General features: G+C 43.1%; 3 protein-coding genes across 5 annotated transcripts in view; 2 read left to right on the top strand and 1 right to left on the bottom strand.

Moving 5' to 3' along the window:
* Window positions 1-22,645, top strand: part of prr36a (proline rich 36a) — a 53,686-nt gene that overhangs the window by 23,279 nt on the left and 7,762 nt on the right. For both annotated transcript variants that reach the window (XM_085161505.1, XM_085161504.1), the window contains exons 4-6: window positions 96-277; window positions 541-3,168; window positions 5,026-22,469. In XM_085161505.1, the coding sequence (XP_085017631.1) occupies window positions 96-277; window positions 541-3,168; window positions 5,026-5,999 (3,784 nt within the window). In that variant the 3' untranslated portion in view covers window positions 6,000-22,469. The remainder of the gene's footprint in view (window positions 1-95; window positions 278-540; window positions 3,169-5,025; window positions 22,470-22,645) is intronic.
* c6h19orf67 (chromosome 6 C19orf67 homolog) lies at window positions 6,917-14,362 on the bottom strand. Of its 2 annotated transcripts, none has more exons than XM_085161517.1 (7): window positions 14,255-14,362; window positions 12,486-12,663; window positions 12,270-12,414; window positions 11,648-11,748; window positions 10,298-10,471; window positions 10,060-10,200; window positions 6,917-9,983 (listed from the first exon to the last, which is right to left on the bottom strand). In XM_085161517.1, exons 1-7 carry the CDS (start codon window positions 14,349-14,351, stop codon window positions 9,860-9,862), a joined length of 960 nt encoding a protein of 319 aa, XP_085017643.1. In that variant the 5' UTR covers window positions 14,352-14,362; the 3' UTR covers window positions 6,917-9,859. The 2 variants fall into 2 exon arrangements, with proteins under 2 accessions (XP_085017643.1, XP_085017642.1); XM_085161516.1 differs by lacking the exon at window positions 14,255-14,362 and adding an exon at window positions 12,816-12,894.
* Window positions 19,718-22,645, top strand: part of pkn1a (protein kinase N1a) — a 65,681-nt gene continuing 62,753 nt past the window's right edge. Inside the window, exon 1 of the mRNA XM_085161509.1 lies at window positions 19,718-19,855. Coding sequence (XP_085017635.1) covers window positions 19,835-19,855 — 21 coding nt within the window. The 5' untranslated portion in view covers window positions 19,718-19,834. The remainder of the gene's footprint in view (window positions 19,856-22,645) is intronic.

The raw sequence follows: 22,645 nt of genomic DNA, 5'->3' as shown, positions 1-22,645 counted from the left end.
CAAAATGAATGAACCACACAATAAAGCTGTGTGTTTAGGGTTTTTTTGTTTTGTTTTGTCTTTTTTCACCCTTCATTGTTTTTCTCTGCCTGCAGGCCTTCTCCAGGTCTCTCAACTTCTAGACCTACATCCGCCACATCCAGGCCTCCTGCAGCTACAACCAAGCTCTCCACCACTACAACTGCCAAAACTGTTTCCAGAGTTAATACAGCCCCATCTACTGGCAGGACCACATCAGCACAGCCTAAACCAGCAGCAGCAGCTGCTGCTAAGAAAGGTGAGAAGACCTCGTTCTTACAAGACACTCTTCTGAAGCAAAGTCCAATTTGAGTCTATATATCGAAGACATAGATAATGGTCAGATTTTTGTGTGAATCTTTGGAATAGAAATGCCTTGTATTTGTTTCTACTTTAGCACTTTGTACTCAAATTAAAATGGTCCGCTACCTGCATTTGACTACTCATACGTCAGCTGCATGATGATCAACCAGTAGGAGTGTATGAATTTGTTTTATTAATTTTTATTTATCTTCTCACCAGATGTCACTCGACCACCACTTACTACAGCAGCCAAGAAACCCACAACAGCAGCAGCTGCTACTACCAAAAAACCCGAACCCTTTAAACCTGTGGCCACCGTAAAGGTGAGCACTACATCTAAATCATCCACGACGAAGCCAGTGGACTCAAAGGCATCACAGTTCAAACCAACACAGCCTGCAAAACATGCCCTCACAAAGAAACCCATCGCTTCTCAACGATTACCTGCCACTAGCAGACCACCCTTTGGCCAAACGCCACCTTCCTCTCCAGCCAACAAAGCGGCAAACGGCACGCCCTCTAAAACAAAACGTGGACCCAAACCCACTCAGACTGTCCCACCATTCTCTGCCACCAAGAAGAAAGACGTTTCAAACACTACCACATCTGTTGAAGCGTCAGAGAGTAACGCAGCTGCTGCAGTAGCCGCTACTGCAGCTGCAGTTGCAGCTGGTACTGCAGCAGCAGCTGTGCTAACTGAAACACAAGCAGAGGCCAAAGCAGCCTTACCACAAGAGTCATCCTTTGCTGCACCAAAGGAGGTGGCTGCCCCAGTTTTGCCTCAGGAGACCACTGCAGAGATGGCACCTCAAGAGGCCCCTCAAAGCCAAGAAGTGGCTCACTCTCCTCCACCGCGCTCTGAGACAACCTTACCAGAGAAGTCTCTGCTCAAAAAAGAAGTTGAAGGCAGTGCTCCCTTAACAACAACAACAACAACAGCACAGGAGCCAACCCCTTCCTCAGTCATGCCTTCACTATCACCTGAGGCCTCAACTCCATACTTGTCAGAAGCGAATGTTGACTTGTTAACAGACCAGGCCTCCTCTGCATCTGCAGTCCTTCCAGCAGCAGCAAATGCTGTCCCTCAGATAGTCCCTCCAGCCAATCTAAATGAGGAAGAAGATGAAGAGGAGAGGGAGGGAAGCCAGCTGGTTTCTGTGTCTGAAATGAGTGGAACCACACAGCCCACAGAGGAGTCCCGTCCTGGGTCAGCTGGACTAGTCGGGGGGTCTGCTTGGAGAGCCGGTGGTGCCTTGCTCTCTGAGCTGGACTCTGAGGAGGTGAGCGGCAGTCAGCAGGGTGCATCTGAACTGAGCGCCCCTGGTGTCCTGGAGGGCACAGAAAGCACTGATGATCTGGGAGATGGTAGTCTCAAAGGAGCCATTGACATGGAAGGAGCCTCAGCAGGTTCTCCTGACTTTGAGAAGGTTCCTGACATACCAGTTAATGATTTTGATGAAGACGAAGATGATGATGAGGACGAGAACGATCGAGTGATTGACATGGATGTAGGCTCCGAGCGGGCAGATGAACCGCCAAGACCCAGGCATGACAATGATGTAGAAGAGGAGGAAGACGATGATGTGGAGATGGCGAGTGAGGGGGTGACTGAAAGTGGGTTAGAAAGCTACGGGAATGCAGATGAGGATGACTTTGCTGAGGATGAAAGGCTGGACAACTTGAACAGGGTGGCCCAACCACCACCTCCGCCGCCTCTGCTTCCTGCTGCACCAGCTGCTCAGTGGGACCAGCTAAACCCTTTTGCAGATCCCTGGGCAGAACATCAACCTCAACAGCAACAGCGGGTTCTTGAGCCTGAGCTGGTGGGAGCAGCTGCAGCAAGCCCTTTAGCAGACCCTTTGCGAGCAGATTCTGAGACCCCAACTCAGACCTCTGCTCATGCCTGGCTGGAAATGGGATCTGCCCCTTTTGTTCATGAAAGCTTAGAAGTTCCCCATCATTTGTCTATCAAAGAGGAGCCACAAAATCTTGAGGGCCAAATGTACTTTGATCAGACCAATACAGCTCCAATGGAGACTGCGCACCCACCCCCCCTCTCTGCACCTGGAATGTCTCTGTCAAGCACCGTTAGCAGTGAGACCAGCACACCTGAGGAACTGGGGGACTATAACCGAGACGTAAAGCTCCAGCCACAAAGTTCACAAACCCCAGTGCTTTCTCCACAGCCTGATCTGGAGGGAGGAGATGAGGAGGAAACTGAGCCAGAGACCCTCCCTGCTGATGAAGTTTTGGGAGGCCCTGCAACTGCCCCAACCTCCAACCCGTCCTCATCCTCAGTAACAGAAGATGAGGCCAGTGACATGGAAGGAGAAGCTCAGCTGGATGATTCCTTGGAGACGCCACTAGTCTCCAACATAACCTTTGACAGCCAGCCTTCAGCCCAGCGCTGCCTGTCCACTGTGGAAGAGGGAGAGGAGGCTGAGACGGAGACAGAGGGCCGTGCAGGGGAAGACACCACTCCACCCTCGGCTACTTCACTGGCATCCTATGGCTTTGACACAATCACCACAACTTCAAACTCCAACGCTCAGTCCACAGGGGAGAACTGTATCAAAAGCCCTGGTATTTTCTCCTTGGAGGAGCTGCCCGAGGAAGCCAAGGAGTCCTGTTTGATCCCACAGCCGTGTCTCGCAGAGCAGCAGTACATAGAGTGTGGGAAGCAGGAAGGTGAGTCTGCTCAGCATGTCAGAGAGGAAGCGCCGGGGTCAGATGAAGCGCCAGATCGTTCATCCACTCACCGTTTACAGCAACCAGAGGAAAACCTGGATGATGCCCAGCCTCCATACTATTCTGCTGTGTGTGATAAAACTGAGGACTCTTTTGCAGGTAACGTATAGTTCATCATCTCCCTAACAGCCCAAATCATGACCCTGTCCTCCTTTTGGCCCTGTAGACTAGTCTCCCCTTAATATCAGTTAGATTTCTTGTTGTTTGATCTGCAATCTTTGTTAAACTCCCAAAAAAGGAAAAAAGAAACGGAGAGCAAAAACAGGACAACCATGGCACTTCAACCTGATATTAAATTTCCATTTAGAGCATATGGCTTCAATTCCTGTATGTGCAATAGCTATGTCTATTTACATGTAATGTATGAGCGTGCCTGGGTTTTGGTTTCTGTTCAACACAGAATTTTGTGGCTGCCCTGAACTGGCATGGATGTGACTTGTCTGTTTACAGCTCTTAACGAGGGAAACATAACAAAAGAAATGTGGAATGATGTTTCCATGTGTATTTATCCTGTTGCATTTTACTGAACTAAGAGGCTAATGGCTAATCATGAGATTCTATTTGTATGTTCATGTTTGAGTTTGCTCTCCTACATTACACAGGCTTAATCTTCTTGCACTTTAAATTGTACCCTGTCCTTTTTTCTTTTGTTCATCCATCTTTTTGGAGTAATGAACCTTAAAACTTTAAATAAAGATTAGATTTTTACTGTGATTTATCCTCCTACTCTACAGTTTTATTGAAGTGGGCATTTGGGAACGGCGTGTAAATGCTTTTTAGTGATCATATATGGATTTGTATCTATAATAAGTCCTCACATTACTGCTATTAAACTTATCTCCTTTTAATAACTGTCATACACTTGCAGAGAAACATACTTGAGTTATACTTTTATCTTGAAAATCGGACTTGGTAAGCAGTGAGACTCATCAAATGGTCTAAATATCACAAGCTGAATGAGTGAACTGATCATTCGCTAAATCAGACCCTCGAACACATCTCAAGCAGCCAAGAAGTTTGAAGCCTCATCGTCGGGCATCGATGGAACCAGCTCTGCTCATTCTTCTTCTACTACTGCAATTTCCCTCCAGTTCACTGAGGGTGTGTCGCTATTTCAGCTCTTTTCTACTACCCTTTTAAGCATTCTCGCTGCACTGTGTTAATGTTAACAGAGCTTATGCATGTCAGTGTTGCACACTGGGTTGATTTCATCTCATTACTTTGGATTGGTGTGTTTGGGGACAGCTCGATAGCTTGGCTCTAGAACAATATCTACCTTTTTTTCTTTTTCCATTTGAGTTCTTCTAAAGCCAAGCTATGATTTTTGGTTTCTCTTGTGATGCTGGATGTCTGAAAATGCATGGAGAGCTTTTGCATGCATCACTGGTTGTCTAACTATAAACTCTGTTCACGGGTGATGACTGTCAAGAGCTTGCAGTAGGCTTTTCTTTGGTTCATGTCTCACTGTATTTGATAGTGATTGCATATACAGGAAGTTTGGCTGCTTTTTTGCATATTTACAAAAAAAAAAAGAAAAACGCGAAACAAAAACCTTTTGCTCTCTGCACAAATTTCCCACCCTCGGCCCAGTCACTGCCCTGAGTCACCTCACCTTAGGAAACAGTTTTATTTTGATTTGTTTTGGTGTGTTGAGATTTATTTTTTTCATTATTGTTTTAATTATTTAAACCCCTCTGACAATGCCACACTGTCACTTGCAAAATTACAGATAACTGCTGGTCACTTTGGTGCTGTAGGCCACCGGCAAACGTTTGGCCTTGGCTTTACAGCGCTTTCACCATTTCTTTATCTAGTACGAGCCTTTAAAGGCTGCCCTTTCCCTCTACACCCTTTCTGCTTGTACTCACACTGCACCGCTGTCACTGTCCTGCTGCCTGTTACCTTCTGTTGTATGTCATGCTACTTGAATCTTCCTTCCCACTTCCTCTCTCACAGGCTTCACTGCACTACCGCACCCTCACCGCCGCGATCACGCAGCATACACCAGAGCCTACTATGACATTATCAAACCTCACAGCGCCGGCGTTACCCCACCGAGGCTGACCTGTGCCGACCTCCCTCCCAGGAGCCTCGAGCAGCAGGCGCTGAGCCCTCAGCTCCGCAGGCTGGAGCAACATCAGAGACAGCTGCAGGAGCTGGAACAACGTAGGGAACAACAGAGCAAACCACTTGAGGAGGCGGAGCAGGAGAGGAGGAGGAGGCAGGAAGAGGAGCAGAAAAGGAAGAAAGAGGAAGCTGAAGAAGAAATAAAGCGCAATAAAGAGGAGGAGGAAAGGCGGATAAAGGAGCAAGCAGAGGCAGCCAAGAAAGAGGAGGAGGAGCTTAGACAGAGGAGAGACCTGGAGCTGCAGCTGCAGCAGCAACAAGAGGAGCTGAAGCAAAGGCAGCAAATCATGCAGTGGCAGCAGGAGCTACAGCAGTCTAACAAAGGTCAGACGGTGTTGCTGTCCCCCTCCTCTGCCCTCTGCACCATCTACGAAGCCCTGGAGAACAGTGATGAAGAGGAAGTGGATGGTGAGGAAGAAATAAACGAGCTAAAACCCACTAAACACAAGGAACCTAAGCAAAAGGACGTTCTCCATCCTTCCCAGGATGGAGAAAGTTCCTCCCCTTCTCCAGAGCGGCCTCCACCGTTGGACCTGGACTGGGGGAAGAAAGTGGACATAGTCCAACAGCTGATTAATCAGACCCTGCTACTGAATGGAGATAGTTGCTCCTCGCTGCTGTTGTTGCCAGGAGGTGCAGGAGGCACACTAAGCCCCCTGGAGAGCAGCATGTGGCCCAGTCTGCTGCCTTCACTCGCTCCTCCCTCTGCCACGGTCACCTCCGTGAGTAGTTTCTCCCCCGAGGCCACGGGCAGTTCGCCACAGGGGGAGTGGACGGTGGTAGAGCTGGAAACTCACCACTGAAGGACCAGTCACACATTCATACAGGGAACGTGACACAAGTCCTGCCAGTTTATGCACACACCACAGGGTGACGAACAGTCTACTGTATAAACTCCCGATATTCACTCCTGGAGAAGAGCCGTATGGATTGAGGTAAACATTTTGGGCTGGGCATCATCAATATTACATAATCTCATAAGGAACATAAATGAGATCACACTTCTAAAGTCACTTACAATTTTCAGAGTACATGAAGGGATCACAAAGGCAAATTGTATTACTCTGCCCAGACCCATGATCATGTGGTGCTGTAGATCAGTGGTTCCCAACCAGGGTGGCGAATGACTTTGTTCCACGCACTCTTTATTTTTTTAGACTTTCTTTGAATCTTGTTTTTCTTCCAAACTACTGAGTATGTCTACTTACTGGGGGCTTTGAAAGCAGCTAAAATTCAGAGCTGTGGCAAAAAGTGACCAATGTTATTTTTAAGAGATTGTAAGTCCAAGAAAGTTTGGAACCACTGTCCCGAGTTAATTTCAGAGATGATGGTTTTTCTTCCTGTACTGTGAAAACAAGCACAAACAAAACTGTTACCAATGTTTGGTGGTGCTACAGTTGAATTATTGGCTGGTTCTCCAAACACGTTGCTGTTAATTAATGCAAAAAAGTTAATGGAGTAAGACTCTCAGGCAGTATTTAAGATGGTAAATTAAACTAAATGGACTGAAAAGGTAAAACATCTTTAGGTAAATATTTAAAATTCTTCTCTGCAAGTAGGAAAAATGTTCATTGCCAACACTATAAAGAGAAATGTATCCATAGCGTCAGTTGCCGTATGTTTGGTCGTATTTCTATGCTCGTTTATTTTTACTATTCTGAATGAGAAAAGGGATCAGATTAGAGCCCGAGCTGAAAGGACAGCAAGGACAATTTTAAAGAAAACAAACCAACAAATCAACCAATGTCAAATTTTTGAATTGCCAAACAGTCTTAAAATTCTAAATCAGTCGGGCTTGCTTCAATGATATTCAAACCCGATTTTTAGGTCTGCTTTAGCGTGCATGTAAAATCAGGCGAGACTGAAGAACAGGACCTGAGCTGTGACACCGCCTGAGAGCCTCCGCTGAAAGCCTCTCACTCTGCAGGCGAAGAACCCGAGCTTCATCTCTGCCGATGAAACTCAAGCAGATGAGCACAACCTGACGCCGCACGCTGAAACTCAGCACCTCACTTACCTCTCGCACAACTCTAAACACCAACGTTACACACTAGAACATCACACACCTGAAACCATCCGATCACTAACAGTCTCCCATCATGCACCACATCTATTGACTGACAGGGTGGAACTGGACACTGTTGCTGAATCTCTGTACTCACGCGCACACACAGTGGCAAACAGCATCTGCTGATCCCGGTAAGGCAAACTGTTCCTCACTTGAACCCGCAATTTTTGTTGTGTGGGTGTTTTTTGTTTTGTTTTTTTAAAAATCAAAGCCATACCTGTTAATTTGTTTGCGTTTACATGCATCATCATCATCACTTTATGTAAAAGTGGGAACACACTCAGATTGCACTTAATTCAATTCCTTATAGTGTTTTAAATTTTTACCCGTTCAAATCTAGTTATTCTTGAGGCCTAGATGTCCCTGTTGTCCTATTTTAATGTAAGTTATTCCAGATTGAGGTCAAAGAAGTCGTTAGATTAGGAAAAGATGAAGGAAATGATGTCAGTCTGAGCTGCTCAGGTCGCAGTTTCTCACCAAAGGTCTGTGCAACCCTTTTGAAACACTGGAATCAGGTTTTAGTAAGCTTGTGTTCTTATCATTATTATCATTGTTTAGAATGGACAGAACTGGTTAGTGTTTAAATGCTTTTGCAGGATCTGTAGCCCAACGTTACATTTAAATAGTCTTCCTTAGGTTCTCATACTTGCGTTGCTTCAGTGACAGACTTTATGATTCAAGGCCAGCTGTCAGATGCAGATTCAACGCAACCACTGAGCTCTGGGTTTAACCGACACTGCTGTGAGGTGCGAGGAGATGTTTAAAAGTGCCATATGTTGATGTCCGTTTGTGTTTAATAGGATTCTGCTTCTAGTTGTGAATCTAAATGGAGGGTTCATAAATCTGGCACTCGTCCCCCTCCATCCACATCCTGTTGAGTCAGTTCTTGGCTCGCTGCCTTGGCCTTTCCGCTGTGGATCAGTGGCATAAAGACCGAATTGTGTTTGATAACGGAATTCAAAGCAGGGACCCGAATATTAAACCGCAGACTGAGACTCGATGTTCGGTACTTTTGCCCTTTCCCACGATTGGCTCCAGCAGAGAGTCCGCCACATGTTCGAGCGTATTCTGAAGTTTGCATTCCTGCAGCTCCAGGCGGGGAACACGTGGCGCTCAGTATTTTTTATGTCCTTGGTGTGTTTTCAAGTATTTGCGGGTATATAATTAAAGACTGATCACTGTAATGAAGGGATACTCCACTTTACTTTTGTACTTCAGAGTTTTAGAGTTATAGTAGCAGTTTTAAGAGTTATATTTAGATTTTTATTGAATAGAGAATGAAAGATGTTGAGTGTAAATGGTAGATTTTATTCTAAGTAAATTGCCTTTCTTCATGTTCAACCAACAGAACTAATGAGCTGAATGGTTACAAGGTCAAACTGAACACATTTCGTTATTTACTTAGGCTCAGAGTCCATCGGTCTCTCATTTGCTTTGTAATTTATTGAAAATGAAGCCTGTGTGTGTGCTCCTTTAATGTCTTCATGAACCGGGTGAAATGAACCGAATCGGGCCGTCTCGCTCGAGGCCCAGACCGTGGCAGCTTGTTCTGAAGTGTAACGTCTTTGTTCATTTCTGTAGACAAATCTGTGATTGTGTAATTATTACAATGCAATGTTTCATGTAAATAAAATGTTTTTTTTAATAACACTTTGCCTTTTCTCAACATGAGCGGTTACAAATTGTACAACTGTGGGAATGTTGAAAACATCAGACATGAACTCTTCAGAAATCTTTTACAACATAGAAACCACACATGCAAACTTCACAGTATTGTTGAACAACTTCCCCTCCTCAGGTTTTCAGGCACCTGTGTTTTTTTACAGCTAACAAAAGTAGAACTGTTTCTCTTCTGATGTTCAGATGCAAACTAAAAGACACTGAACCTTCTAACAGCTGGACATTCTAGGGTTTGTGCGCAACAGGCTTTGTCTACTTTAAAATGTGATGATATGTGCACTAACAGAGACACGACCTATTTACAGCCCCTTCAGACATGCACCGCTTTCCCAGAGTTCCCACAGATGTGTTTAAGACGCTGTCCTTTTCTTTTTAAAGTTAAGGATTGGTTTCCAGATGTCATCTGAACAGCTCAGCTTCAGATCTAAAGGTGCTTCCTGGTCAATTGCCATCAACAGCTGTGATGCTAATATGACTGCAGTAAATGTAGTAGGATTTGTTTATGCCGAGTCACAGTAGTACAAGACTCTAGATGTCGATATGGGTTAATCAGATGAGCAGAGAACAGCCTCTTTATTGTTTGCAGTAACGTTAAAGCATGTCCACTCTCAGCCCGTCTGGGTGGGGCAGGACACAGCTCTCAATCACTGCTGCAGGAGTGTCTGAATGAAGCGGTGAACGTAAAAGTAGCATGCCTGAATGCAGTCGCTGTGACCAACCAGTAAAGTGGTCACGTATCGCAAACAACACGGAAACACACAAATACTTAATTCTTGCTCTGACGTCCAAACTGAAACTAGATGTTCAAACGTCAAAGCTGGATGCAGATGAATCGGCAACACGCTGCATTCAACGTGCTTTAAACCTTGAACAGTTTCTTAGGTCCTGTATAAGGCACCAAAACGATGCTCGTTGCTAATCTGTCTCCAGGGTCAAAAGCAACTTCATCAGGGAGTCTGTAGCCTTGCAGCTAGACGGCTCGTCCTCACCCAGAAACAAGAGTCTGTGGTAGTCAGCCAGAGGAACCTCACACAAGATCCTGAAACATGAACACAGATAAGTCAGAAAATCCTCATCGGGGACACAGCTCAGAGTTTTCATAAATAGCAGCCTACCAGTCATTTATATTATCTGAGTTGGGATCCGGGTCCACCTGCACCCAGCGACCAATGGACCAGATCCCCTTCAGATCATCATGACCGCAGCTATCATCAGCCTCTCTGTGTGGCCTGAAATCCTCATAGCACAGGAAGTAGCTTGAAACCCAGGAATGACACATGAAAGGTGAGAAGTTTTAATGACTTAAAGTGAGCAAGATACAGAACATGGAGATGCTTCAACATCCAGACTCACTAATCAGTTTCTGCCTCTTTCTCTTCATTGTTGTGGAGTTTCTCCACGTTCCAACGCATGCGTTTGTACAGCCCCGTGTTGACCTGGGAGAGGTACGGCGTGGGTACACAGTAACGGAAAACGGTCAGCCTCAGGTGGCCGAGCTGACTCTGGCCGATGCAGAACTGAGACACGCTGGGAACAAAAACACAAAAGACGATGTTCAGAGTGAAAGGTTTATAGCAACAGTCACAGTGTTGGGGTTGTGCAAAGAAGAAGAAAATGATGGGAGTATTAAAAAAAGAATCACAAAATGCTGATTCTAAACGGTAGGTTCTGCACGCAGGTGCAAAGAAAATGTGAAGTAATCTGTAGGACAGGGAAGAAATGTGACCACATGAAGTTTAAAATGATTACAGGTTTATGTGTGACAGGTAAACAGTACTAGATATAAAATGTGGACATGAGCAGAAACAAGAGGAGGATGAGGATTTGGAGAATCATAAGTTAGTCATATTGATAACTTGTAATGATGTAACAATTAGTTTCAAAAGGTTAAATAAATACATCAGTGGCATGAATGTCATGGTAATCTTTGGCTTTTTTTATTATATAATTGAACTGTTCTTTTTCCAGGGTGGAATAATTGCACAGTATACATCTTCAGTGACAATTGGGTGCACAAGTTTGAATTTATTTTGGATAATCTAATCCACACAGTCAAAGTATACATACATTCCCGCTAATATGCTCATGGAATAATTCTGGCTGGATATTGGCTCCAGCAGTTTCCAGTTCATGGCAGGCTTGAGCTTTGCTGGCTCCTGGATGGTTCCTGAGCATCCTAACTGATCCCATCTGAGGGTGACCGTTTGGGTATGCAGTTAGAAATAGCTCCAAAAGAAGACCTTCCTGACTTCTATAAATCTACAGTTCTCCTCCTTAGATCTTCAGAGTTCCTCGGACTTTCTCATTGTTCTAAATCCAATGAGTGCTGTCCAACAAATCCTTTTTATGCAGCAAAGAGAAACTACCAGTTTTAGTCAATCACGATCACCAAGGTTAATGTGTGTTAGTCAGGCTTGGCCTTGTCAAGTTAGAGTTCATTATAGAATCTCCATCTCCACTTATTACAGGGCTTGAGTGAGTTAATGTATATTTTTTTAATTTAGAGAAAATCCAAAATAAATTCAAACTTGTGCACCCAATTCTTGAAAAGGAACTGTTCAAAATTTTAAAAGCACGACATTCATTCCCATAATGAGTGGATGTAAACTTCCACCCACAACTGTAACTCGATAAGCCTAAATCCTGCTTCATAGTACAAACACACGTAAACAAAAGCAAGTATTAGTTTGCATAAGCGTGCACCTTTGGGGCTCCTTCTCATCCAAACTGAGAAGATTGTAGCTGGAACACCTCAGCAGCATCTGCTCCAACTTGTCACACAGCTGCTGAGAGAAGTCCAACAGCTGCACGCACACACACACGCACACAGTTTAGAGTAAATATAAACCACAAAATTTTCAAGTTGTAGACACACACGGCACCGATACACCTCCCGCTCGGGCAGTTTGTTCCAACAGCTGATGCACAAACTGTTCTGAAGCGACTGACCACAACAACATAGGATTCATTTCTTATATGAAGTGCAATAAGCTTTCTGTCAAATACATAATTTAACTACTCAACAGATGAACCTGTTGCTTCCAATCAAAGTCAACTACAGTGGTGTGAAAAGTGTTTGCTGCCTACATGATTTTCTTTATTTGAGATTGTCAAATCTATTTAATTAACAAGTAAACAAAAAATGTTTTTTCTGAATGAAGGTGTTTATCATCAAGAGTGTGGGGGGTGGGGTAAAAAAAAAACTACAACTTCAGCAATGTTTATGGTGTTTGAAATTCCTTTTAGCTTGCAATCTGAGCACGGTAACTTTCCAAACTTTTTGTATGCATGAGGAAAAAAATGCTATAAAACTGTGAAAATTTACCCTTGTGCAACTCTCAGCTGGCAGAGGGTTGCTCTGGGACACGATGCTTCTGGTTAGGTGTTCCAGGTGGTTAAAGAAAGGCTGACAGGTGTGCAGGAAATTTTGCACAGCAGTAACTACAGTGTCCCTGCTTACACACTTCTGCCTGCCAGGACACAAAAAACCTTCATGATACAGAGAAATTACCAAAATGAGTGCAACAAAGCAGAAACCTACCCCTGGATGAGGCAGTCAAGTACGCAATCTGTTTTGCTCAAGAAGAACTGGAGCTGCAGCCAGATGCTTTTCTCAACCTGGCTCAAGTCTGGGCAGCTGCAGCACTCATATTTACCACAGGATGGCGCCACAGCAACGTCAGCTAAGAACGATAGTTGCTTCTCAGCCTCTGAAACACCTAATCATGTGCATAAACACAGAGAACAGCATGGTGATGAGCGCTCTTTCATTAGAGTTTAATATTTTCTGAAAAAGAAATACAAGAATTAGAAACTTTGGAGACAGAGATATTTTTAGAGTAATGCTGACTGCAAACAAGAAAGCCATTACCAAAAACATCTCCATACTGTACATGATGGAGAGGCTGATGTTCTCCTGTAGGTTTAAACCACATCAATTTACAGGGTTTTGGATCAGACTGGAACGATTTCATTTTGATTGGTTTGTTGCTTCAAATGTTTATGAACTTATGAAAGAAAAGAAAGAAAAATTATAAAAGTAACAGTAAATTAAAAGGGTTGTTAGATGTTTATTTACATTTTATGTTGTTTTTTTAAAATTGGTTTTCTTTTCTTAAATTAGTATTATGTTTTTGTTTTTTCCGATTCATTATTCATTCATTTTCTACTTTTTATTTTTTTAAGGAGAAAAACCATGCACGTCTGTAATCAAAACCATTTTTCACTTTACATTTATTACTAAACATTTGAAAGAATTTTACTAAACCATAAAATGAATGGTGCACATGTGCTATACCCACATAAATTAAAAAATAATAGAAAACAGCTGCACAGATTATGGTAAAAAAAAACCTCTTTATACAGCCTCCTGTGCTCCAGTCTCTACATCACTTTTGTGGTGCGATTACACTAAAACAAATATGCAACCGTGATGTTCCTACAAATTCATGTATCGGTTAGCTGACTCTAACTTTATGTCCAAACTACTCAAACTGAGCTAATGCACTCATTTCTAATCTCTCCTGCTCACTCTGCCTCCTATCATTTTGCCAATGCTGGCGTCTCCAAACCATACATCATAGCAGGTCTCACTACCATAATGCAACTTTATCACTCTTTCTGCTTCTCCAAACAGTCATCTCGACCCACTCCATCCTCCAATCACTGTCTGCTTCACCTTTCTTGTGCACTATCCATTAAATTGGATGGTTGAACCCAGGTATTTCAATTCATCTACCTTTACTTACTGTCCTTCTTGTATCTTCACTGTTACACCTCAGACTCTCATTCACACACATGTATATTCCTCTTCTCTCCAGAGCATACCTCCACCTCCTCTCTATTCTCATTAATCCATCTGTTATTCCTACCACACACCTGTCTTCATACATGTCCTGCTGGCCATCCTTGTAATCCTCTATCAAGGCACCGACAGCAAATTCTTAGTAGTGCTCTTTGTCATCATTAAACCATAATGGCGATCAGTGATCGTCACCTCTCTCCTTAAACTAGCTTAAACGGTTCTTTCCCACAGCTTCATAGTATGTCTCATCAGCTTGTCTCATCGGCTTTATCCCCCTGTTGTTAGTACAGCTCTTACACCTTTGTTCTTGAAAATAAGTACCACTTCTTCCCCGTTTCTTCCTCTAACTCTCCAAAACTGTGTTAAACGGTGCCCTCTCTTTTAAACATCTTCATACCTCCACAGGTATGTGATCCGGACCAGCCACCTTTCCACTCTTCATCCTCCTCCTAACGGCCAATTTTCTTTTGCACTGACATGTACTACAGTGTCTTCTACCATCTAACCTGTATATGTGCCGATTTGCAGACGGTCCTTGCCGTTTGAATCCTGTAGATCCAGATCCAGGTGTTGCCCTGATGCTGAGACTTCAGTGACCGACATGCTTCCCGCTACAGGCAAGTGGACGTTAACTGAACAGCTGCTGAAAATCAAATTACATTAGAGAAGCATTTCTGGCTTTGCCACAGGCATCACGAGTGAACTCTTTACTAACGTCTTGCTAATTCACGATAACACAGCGATCTAGCTAGCTATGGGACGCAAACACGAAAAGAAAGTGAAATTTGGCAGCAAAATACTGTTTTTATTAGAATTAACGAAAAGGATTATTAAATGTTAAGCTGTTGCCCCAGCTCACTAGCACGTTTACTGGGAGCCGGCTTTACCATTAACAACTTCGCTTCGCTAGCTTAGCTGTTAGCCGTTACCCTTCTTTTGCGCGTCAGCCTCTTGTCCAAGGTCAAAGGTCCCTGCCTAGCAACAAAAAAGTAAATAAAAAAAATCACGTAAAGTTATAAGCTTCACGATTTTACACTGCCTGCAATTGTGCGTTTTCTTTATTTTTCTTTATTTTTTTTATTTTATTTTTTGTTTTTAAGTTTTTTTTAATTGAATTTTTTATTTTACACTGAAAAGCAACAGAACAAAAACACATAAATGGGTGTGTGAGTCAAAATTTCCACCTAATAAATTGAAATTTCAAGATATCTTGAAATTTCAGCTAATTCCGAATTAACTCAAAATTTCGAGATACTTAATTCATAACTGAAAATTTTGACTGAAGTTCCTGAGACTTGGTTTAACTCTAGTAGGCTTTTATTTTATTTTTTAATTTATTATTTTCCCTGTGGCAGAAAGAAACCGATTTTTTTCTTTTTCTTCTGCAGCACAAAGACGCTAAAACAGATGCGCTGGAGCAAATGATAGCTGATTATTATTGATTTTATGCCACATATTTGAATTATTGTTATTGTGAAATTAGGGCAAATCTTAAACTAACACTGAAACTAATACAAATCAAACTGAAAATGAACAGTTTCTACAGTTGAAAACTAAAGTGAAACTTTCAATGCAGCTCTGGAAAATGACTGAAACTAAACTAAACTGAAACCTAAATAATAATAATAATAAAAACAAATTGAAAACACTAAATTTTAATAGGTCCTCTTTAAACATTTGTTTATAGGCAGATATCAGCCAATATGACAAATACCAATATAAAACACATTGACAATAAACTGGACTGGGCTAAAAACACCACAGCACTTTACAGGAAGGGCCAGAGTCGTCTCTATTTTTTGAGGCGACTGAGGTCCTTCAACATCTGCCAGAAAATGCTCAGGATTTTCTATGAATCTGTTGTGGCCAGTGCGATCCTCTATGCTGTTGCATGCTGGAGGAGCAGGCTGAGGGTAGCAGATGCCAACAGACTCAATAAACTAATCCGCAAGGCCAGTAATGTTGTGGGGATGGAGCTGGACTCCCTCAAGGTGGTGTCGGAGAGGAGGATGCTGTCCAAGATAAAGACAATGTTCAGTTCTCACGTTCAGTGAGAGACTGAGATTACCGAAAAGCACCACTGAACGACACAGGAAATCTTTCCTGCCTGTGGCCATCTCCCTGTACAATGCATCCACTTAACACACTGGTTACTGCTACAACTACACATGTTTCTTTTCCAGCTATTTATTAATGAGTGACTTTGTATATATATATATATACAGTGGGGCAAAAAAGTATTTAGTCAGCCACCGATTGTGCAAGTTCCCCCACTTAAAATGATGACAGAGGTCAGTAATTTGCACCAGAGGTACACTTCAACTGTGAGAGACAGAATGTGAAAAAAAAAATCCATGAATTCACATGGTAGGATTTGTAAAGAATTTATTCGTAAATCAGGGTGGAAAATAAGTATTTGGTCACCTCAAACAAGGAAAATCCCTGGCTCTCACAGACCTGTAACGTCTTCTGTAAGAAGCTTTTCTGTCCCCCACTCGTTACCTGTATGAATGGCACCTGTTTGACCTCATCATCTGTATAAAAGACACCTGTCCACAGCCTCAACCAGTCAGACTCCAAACTCCGCCATGGCCAAGACCAAAGAGCTTTCGAAGGACACCAGGAAAAGAATTGTAGACCTGCACCAGACTGGGAAGAGTGAATCTACAATAGGCAAGCAGCTTGGTGTGAAAAAATCAACTGTGGGAGCAATCATCAGAAAATGGAAGACATACAAGACCACTGATAATCTCCCTCGATCTGGGGCTCCACGCAAGATCTCATCCCGTGGGGTCAAAATGATCATGAGAACGGTGAGCAAAGATCCCAGAACCACACGGGGGGACCTGGTGAATGACCTGCAGAGAGCTGGGACCAAAGTAACAAAGGTCACCATCAGTAACACACTACAACGGCAGGGAATCAAATCCCGCAGTGCCAGACGTGTTCCGCTGCTGAAGCCAGTGCATGTCCAGGCCCGTCTGAAGTTTGCCAGAGAGCACATGGATGATACAGCAGAGGATTGGGAGAATGTCATGTGGTCAGATGAAACCAAAGTAGAACTTTTTGGTATAAACTCAACTCGTCGTGTTTGGAGGAAGAAGAATACTGAGTTGCATCCCAAGAACACCATACCTACTGTGAAGCATGGGGGTGGAAACATCATGCTATGGGGCTGTTTTTCTGCCAAGGGGACAGGACGACTGATCCGTGTTAAGGACAGAATGAATGGGGCCAAGTATCGTGAGATTTTGAGCCAAAACCTCCTTCCATCAGTGAGAACTTTGAAGATGAAACGAGGCTGGGTCTTCCAACATGACAATGATCCAAAACACACCGCCCGGGCAACAAAGGAGTGGCTCCGTAAGAAGCATTTGAAAGTCCTGGAGTGGCCTAGCCAGTCTCCAGACCTCAACCCCATAGAAAATCTGTGGCGGGAGTTGAAAGTCCGTGTTGCTCGGCGACAGCCCCAAAACATCACTGCTCTTGAGAAGATCTGCATGGAGGAATGGGCCAAAATACCAGCTACTGTGTGTGCAAACCTGGTAAAGACCTATAGTAAACGTTTGACCTCTGTTATTGCCAACAAAGGTTATGTTACAAAGTATTGAGTTGTATTTTTGTTATTGACCAAATACTTATTTTCCACCCTGATTTACGAATAAATTCTTTACAAATCCTACCATGTGAATTCATGGATTTTTTTTTTTTTACATTCTGTCTCTCACAGTTGAAGTGTACCTCTGGTGCAAATTACTGACCTCTGTCATCATTTTAAGTGGGGGAACTTGCACAATCGGTGGCTGACTAAATACTTTTTTGCCCCACTGTATGTATATATTGTACTATTCTTAGTTAGCGTATTGTCTGTCTTGTTAATGTTGGTTTATAATGGAGCACTGTAACAAAGAAATAATTTCCCCCAGGGATCAATAAAGTATTCTGATTCTGATTCTGAAAACTAGTGCTTGCATTTCAAAGCTTGTGCAAATACACCTATTTTTGTTTTCAGTCCCTCCTTCATACAGAGAGAGAATAACCATCATGCCGTGCTCTGTTAGCAGATATCACCGAGATAAGAAAAGTTTTTCATAACCTAAATAACTCCACCCCTCAGAACAACTGGACTAAAACATCTGTGTGGAACTTTTAACAGTTTATTACAGACATCTGTGTGCCTTATCATGAGTCATTGCTGCCTTTCACTGCTCGAGTCATGCTCTTTGATGACCGTAGGTGACTCAGCTGTATTAAGTTTATCGTTGTGAGCCTACACATTTAACATATATTTAGGATATGGTATGTGAGTCCTCTGTCCCTGCTCTTGTCTTCTGCCCCCGCTGAAAGATTTTCATGATGCAAATGAGATATGCAAATGTGCATCAGTTTATCTTTGTTAAATCTAACACAGACACCCACTCACACCACCCTAACATCAACTGACCCTGTCATGAGCTTCTCTCTCCCACACGCAGGGTTTGTATTACATTATTATTAACATTTCTGCTCAATGAGAGAGTATCAGCCTGTTAAACAGGTGGGCCTCCATAGCTGTAAATGTGAAAGTGGGATGGCTAATGGTGTGTTATAATCTGTATTATGTGTTGTTCCAATGGCAAATTACTTGTCTTCAGACACTTGAGACCTGTAGTTTTGGTCATAAAGGGCTGGAAGTGGTCAGCAGCAATACTGGAGTAAGCTGGGGTGTTTAAATGATGCTCTTTCGGTACAAAGGGGCCCAAAGTGTGCCAAGAAAATATCCACCACAAAATTACACCACCACTACCAGGCTGAGCTGTTGATAAGGGGCAGGATGGATCCACAGTTTCATGATGTTTTACGCTAACCATTTGGGTGTTGGAGCAGAAAATGAGACTCGTCAGACCAGCAAATATCATCCAAATTTTCTGATGTCCAGATAATTGGGGGTGAGTCTGTGCAACTTTTAGCATCAGTCTTTAGCCGACAGGAGTGTTAGTTTCCATTTAATATTATTTATAAAACAATATTCAGGCTGAAGTTGTACTGCGGTTGTTATTCTTCATTTTTCGGTGAGACAGGCTGTTGTACATACTGATGTAGATCTATTCTGTTTATGTATGTGTGTGTATTTACTAAATAGAATCACCATGAAGCAGGTAAAGGCTCTGCGTGCTTTACAAATTCAACAGTTGGTTCATTACAAGGTAACAAGCAGCGCTGCAGCATGTCACATGACCTATCCTGCGCGCCCCCGCTGCCCCGCTCTGGACCAATGAGTAGCCCGGTCGATTTGGAAGGGCGTCGGGAGCGCGCGGCCGGGGTCTCGAGTACAAGTGTTGCGTGCTGCCGCTTTGCCGTCAGTTAACCGCTGCCTGGATGTCTCACGGCGGATGAGGCTGTCCATCCCGAGCGGCAAAACAAAGAAGGAGCTCTTTTGTGGCGTTTTTTGACTTGAGCCCAGAGCGGGATGTGTAACGCCCAGGTTAGCTTCCCGCTGTCCCGGGTTTGCGGCTGTGTGAAGGACTGACAGGCGGGTTTTTTCTTCTTGTAAGGCATGTGATAAGAGAGAGGAGGCTGTGAGGCGTGTTCACGGATGTAACCGGGAGCTGGGGAGAGGGAAGACGGGGGATCTCCTCTGGTTTCATGTCGGCTGTGGATGTGACCGTTCAGCAGGGACGTGCTGCTGGATTTTTAGCTGTTGAATGGCAGATACTCACAGAAGAGGATGGTGATGAATGACTGCGGAGCTCAGTAGTTTGCAGTTATCTGAATGACTTGTGTCTCTTGTTAAAACGCGCACACACGGCGGAGCCGTTTTGATTGTTCGTGGAGTGGAGTGGGGGCTAACGCTGGTTAAACAACACAGGGTGGATCAGTTCAGGCGCGGCCACAGGCGGACCTACAATGCGGATTACCTCCTGACTGTTTGCCTTTGTGTCATTACACAGTGAAGTTGAGATAAGACTTGCAGGCCTATACGAGTATCTTTTCTTATTTTATTGCCTTAAGAAAGGAGACATCGCGTTCATCTGTGGGCCGAATCCCCACATGTGCACAAGTGGTCCGTGAATCTGCACGGACTGAAGGCAGCAACAGGGACAGCCATGGCGAACGACTCCATTCAAGTAAGTTTTATCAAGTTGGATGTCCTGAAGCCTGCAAACGTGGTCTGAATAAAGCCAAAACTGGCTCACAGATACTCATCCTTTGAAATCCAGACATTTCTGTTGACACAAGTTGTATAACGCCAAAATAGCTGTTTTAACTTTTAAGTTAAGCAGTATTGTTTTTATAGAAAGTTTTCCCCTACAAATGTAACGAGAATAGTGGATTTAACTGACCCCTGTTTTGTTAAAATTTGGCACAAATTTCCATAGGATCTTAGAGCCTAAGATTGCTTTTCCAAAGCTCAGAAACATGAGCTCATTCTGACATTCGAGTCTCCCAATCAATTGTTTATTGAAAAAATAGTAGTTGGTGATTGCTATTATCTTAATTGATTATTGGTGGTGGCTTGGTTCTGAAGGCCATTAGTGGCCCCCGTACCACACTGTAAGAACCAACAACCTGTCAGTATAAGTGGAAATGGATAGTTTGCTTCTTGTTAATAATATATGATGGGTCCACTGTCTGGTCCTGCAAAGAGGTTGTGCAGAGATCTCCTGCACCCTGCTGTGTTTGGCTGTGTGTGCTGTGACCTGGTGAAGCTTGTTTGCTCCAAAGCTTTGTTGCTTTCATAGTGTTGTGTGTATAGAGGAAAGGCAGGTGCATGCAGGCACAATACTGGTGTTTGCTGTAAAACAACACTCACAATTTCCAGCTGCCTTCAGGCATCACTTGAATGTGAATGCTTTAGCAAAACAGGAAGGAGTGCTTAGTTTGCATTTACAGGGAATAGGTGTGTGCTGAGTTAAAAGAGAAACATGATTTCCTGAAGTGGCATTTAGGTAATGAGTTAATTGATCGTTGCTTTGAGTCATCTAGGCTGAAACTGAAGAAGATGAAGGGGGCAGATAAGCTTTATGAGATTCATACACACTGGATTTGAGAAGCTGTTGACATTTAGATCTGTGTGTCAGCTGATGTACAAGCCTGGAGCTGCATGCAGCTGAGAAATGGGTGTGTCCGTGTCGTCATGCAGGTGACGTCGGTGTACAGGTTGTCTACTACTTTGAATTCCTTTTTGTAATTTAGGAACGTTAATACCGTTATTCGGCTGAAAAATTGGCATTGGTTTACTCGGTAATTAGAGGTTTGGAACATATGCAAGTGAAAATACAGAAGATGAAGAAGATAATAGAGGTGATAGCTACAGAACAGAGTCGATAGGTTTTAAGCGGGCTGCTTGCAATAATAATGAAATATGAAATTTATAACCAGTGTGCAAGTCTATGAGTTCCTGTTGCCATAAAGTGTTGACTAAATTCAAATGTTGTTTGCCCACGTTCTGTCATTTCACCCATGCTGCCACTTCCCTCCAGTACATTATAACCAAATAAGGTGTGTTGATCTGCAAACGCATTCATGGATGCAGGCACACATGAGAACTCGTGCTCTCACTGGATTTTGAGGGTTACCTGGTGACAAAGCTTGTAGTTCTCCTCCGGTAGCTAGGTTGTTGCTCATGGGGCCTGTACTATGAGGTAAGTTCAATAAACCCAAGACAGCTTTTTCTCTTAACTAGCTTCACTTACACTAACATGGATCATCAGGCTAAGCAATCACACAAAGGTGATTATCCACATTTACATTTACAGGAGGTAAATGGGAAATGGACTGGTTCTCCTATAGCTCTTTTCTGCTTTATTACTCAAAGCACTTCACACAACAAATGTCATTCACCCATTCTTACAAGCACTTTTTATATTGTTAAGTGCTTTCTGTGTAACATTCACGCTCTGATGGATGAATGGAAGAGGAACTTGAGCTTAGGATCTTGCCAGAGATGGAACCACCAACCATCCAATTAATAGATGCCAAGAGCCACTTTCTCGCCTCCTTCCTGTTGACATACTAAAGTATTTCCAAGTGAGCTGAGAGACATACTCTCTCCATTGTGTCCTTACTGAGTCTGCCCACAGTAGGAGAAGCCTGAGACACATCATCTAAGAAACATTCATGTAGCTATTCTGATTAAATCCCCAAAGGCTACTTTCCAATTCAGAAACCCCTATAAAGAGGAATAAAACAAGAGACTGTTAGTCTGCCAAATACAGAGTTCCTGTGGTCCCATCATACAGCCAGTCCAGAGGAGGGGTTCACTATATGGACGTAGGGATTTGATGCTATGTGGCTTGGATAGCGGCTGGGTGCCGCAGCCCGAGAGTTCTGGTCGGGTAAAGATACCATTCAGTCAGAGCAGCTTGTGTTTGTGAGATGGGAAATTTAAAAAAGCAGCATGATAAATTGATGGAAAGGGGTATGGATACTAAATTGATTTAATTAAACAGTAAGTAAAGTTGCTAAAGTGTGTAAGTTGCTACACGTATCTTTATCACAGATCTATGGTCAAGAGATTTGTCTTGTGATTGTAATGTCATATCCCATTAAATGAATTAATGAATGTGTTGCTTCAGTGTTTTATTACAGCATATAAAACTGTTTCTGCAATTTCCTTTCAAAAAGAAAAGCTAAAAAAATTCTATAAGTTTAGTAAGTACAAGAGAATTGCTTCTTTGTATTACGATCATGTCACTTTTAAGGCTTCTAACAATAGTACTGCTTTAAAACTAGGGCTGGGTATCGTCACTGATTTCTAGAATCGATTCAAATCCGATTCACAAGGTCCAGAATCGATTCGATCCACGATTCGATTTAATTCGATTCGATTCGATTCACTTCGATTTGAATATGGGAAATTTTGACAGTCAGAAATATTATAATTCAGATTAGTACATTTACATATTTTTGTATCT

Source organism: Neolamprologus multifasciatus, chromosome 6 (assembly GCF_963576455.1).
Source record: "Neolamprologus multifasciatus chromosome 6, fNeoMul1.2, whole genome shotgun sequence".
NCBI lineage: Eukaryota > Metazoa > Chordata > Actinopteri > Cichliformes > Cichlidae > Neolamprologus > Neolamprologus multifasciatus.
This window is presented reverse-complemented; position numbering and strand designations above follow the sequence as displayed.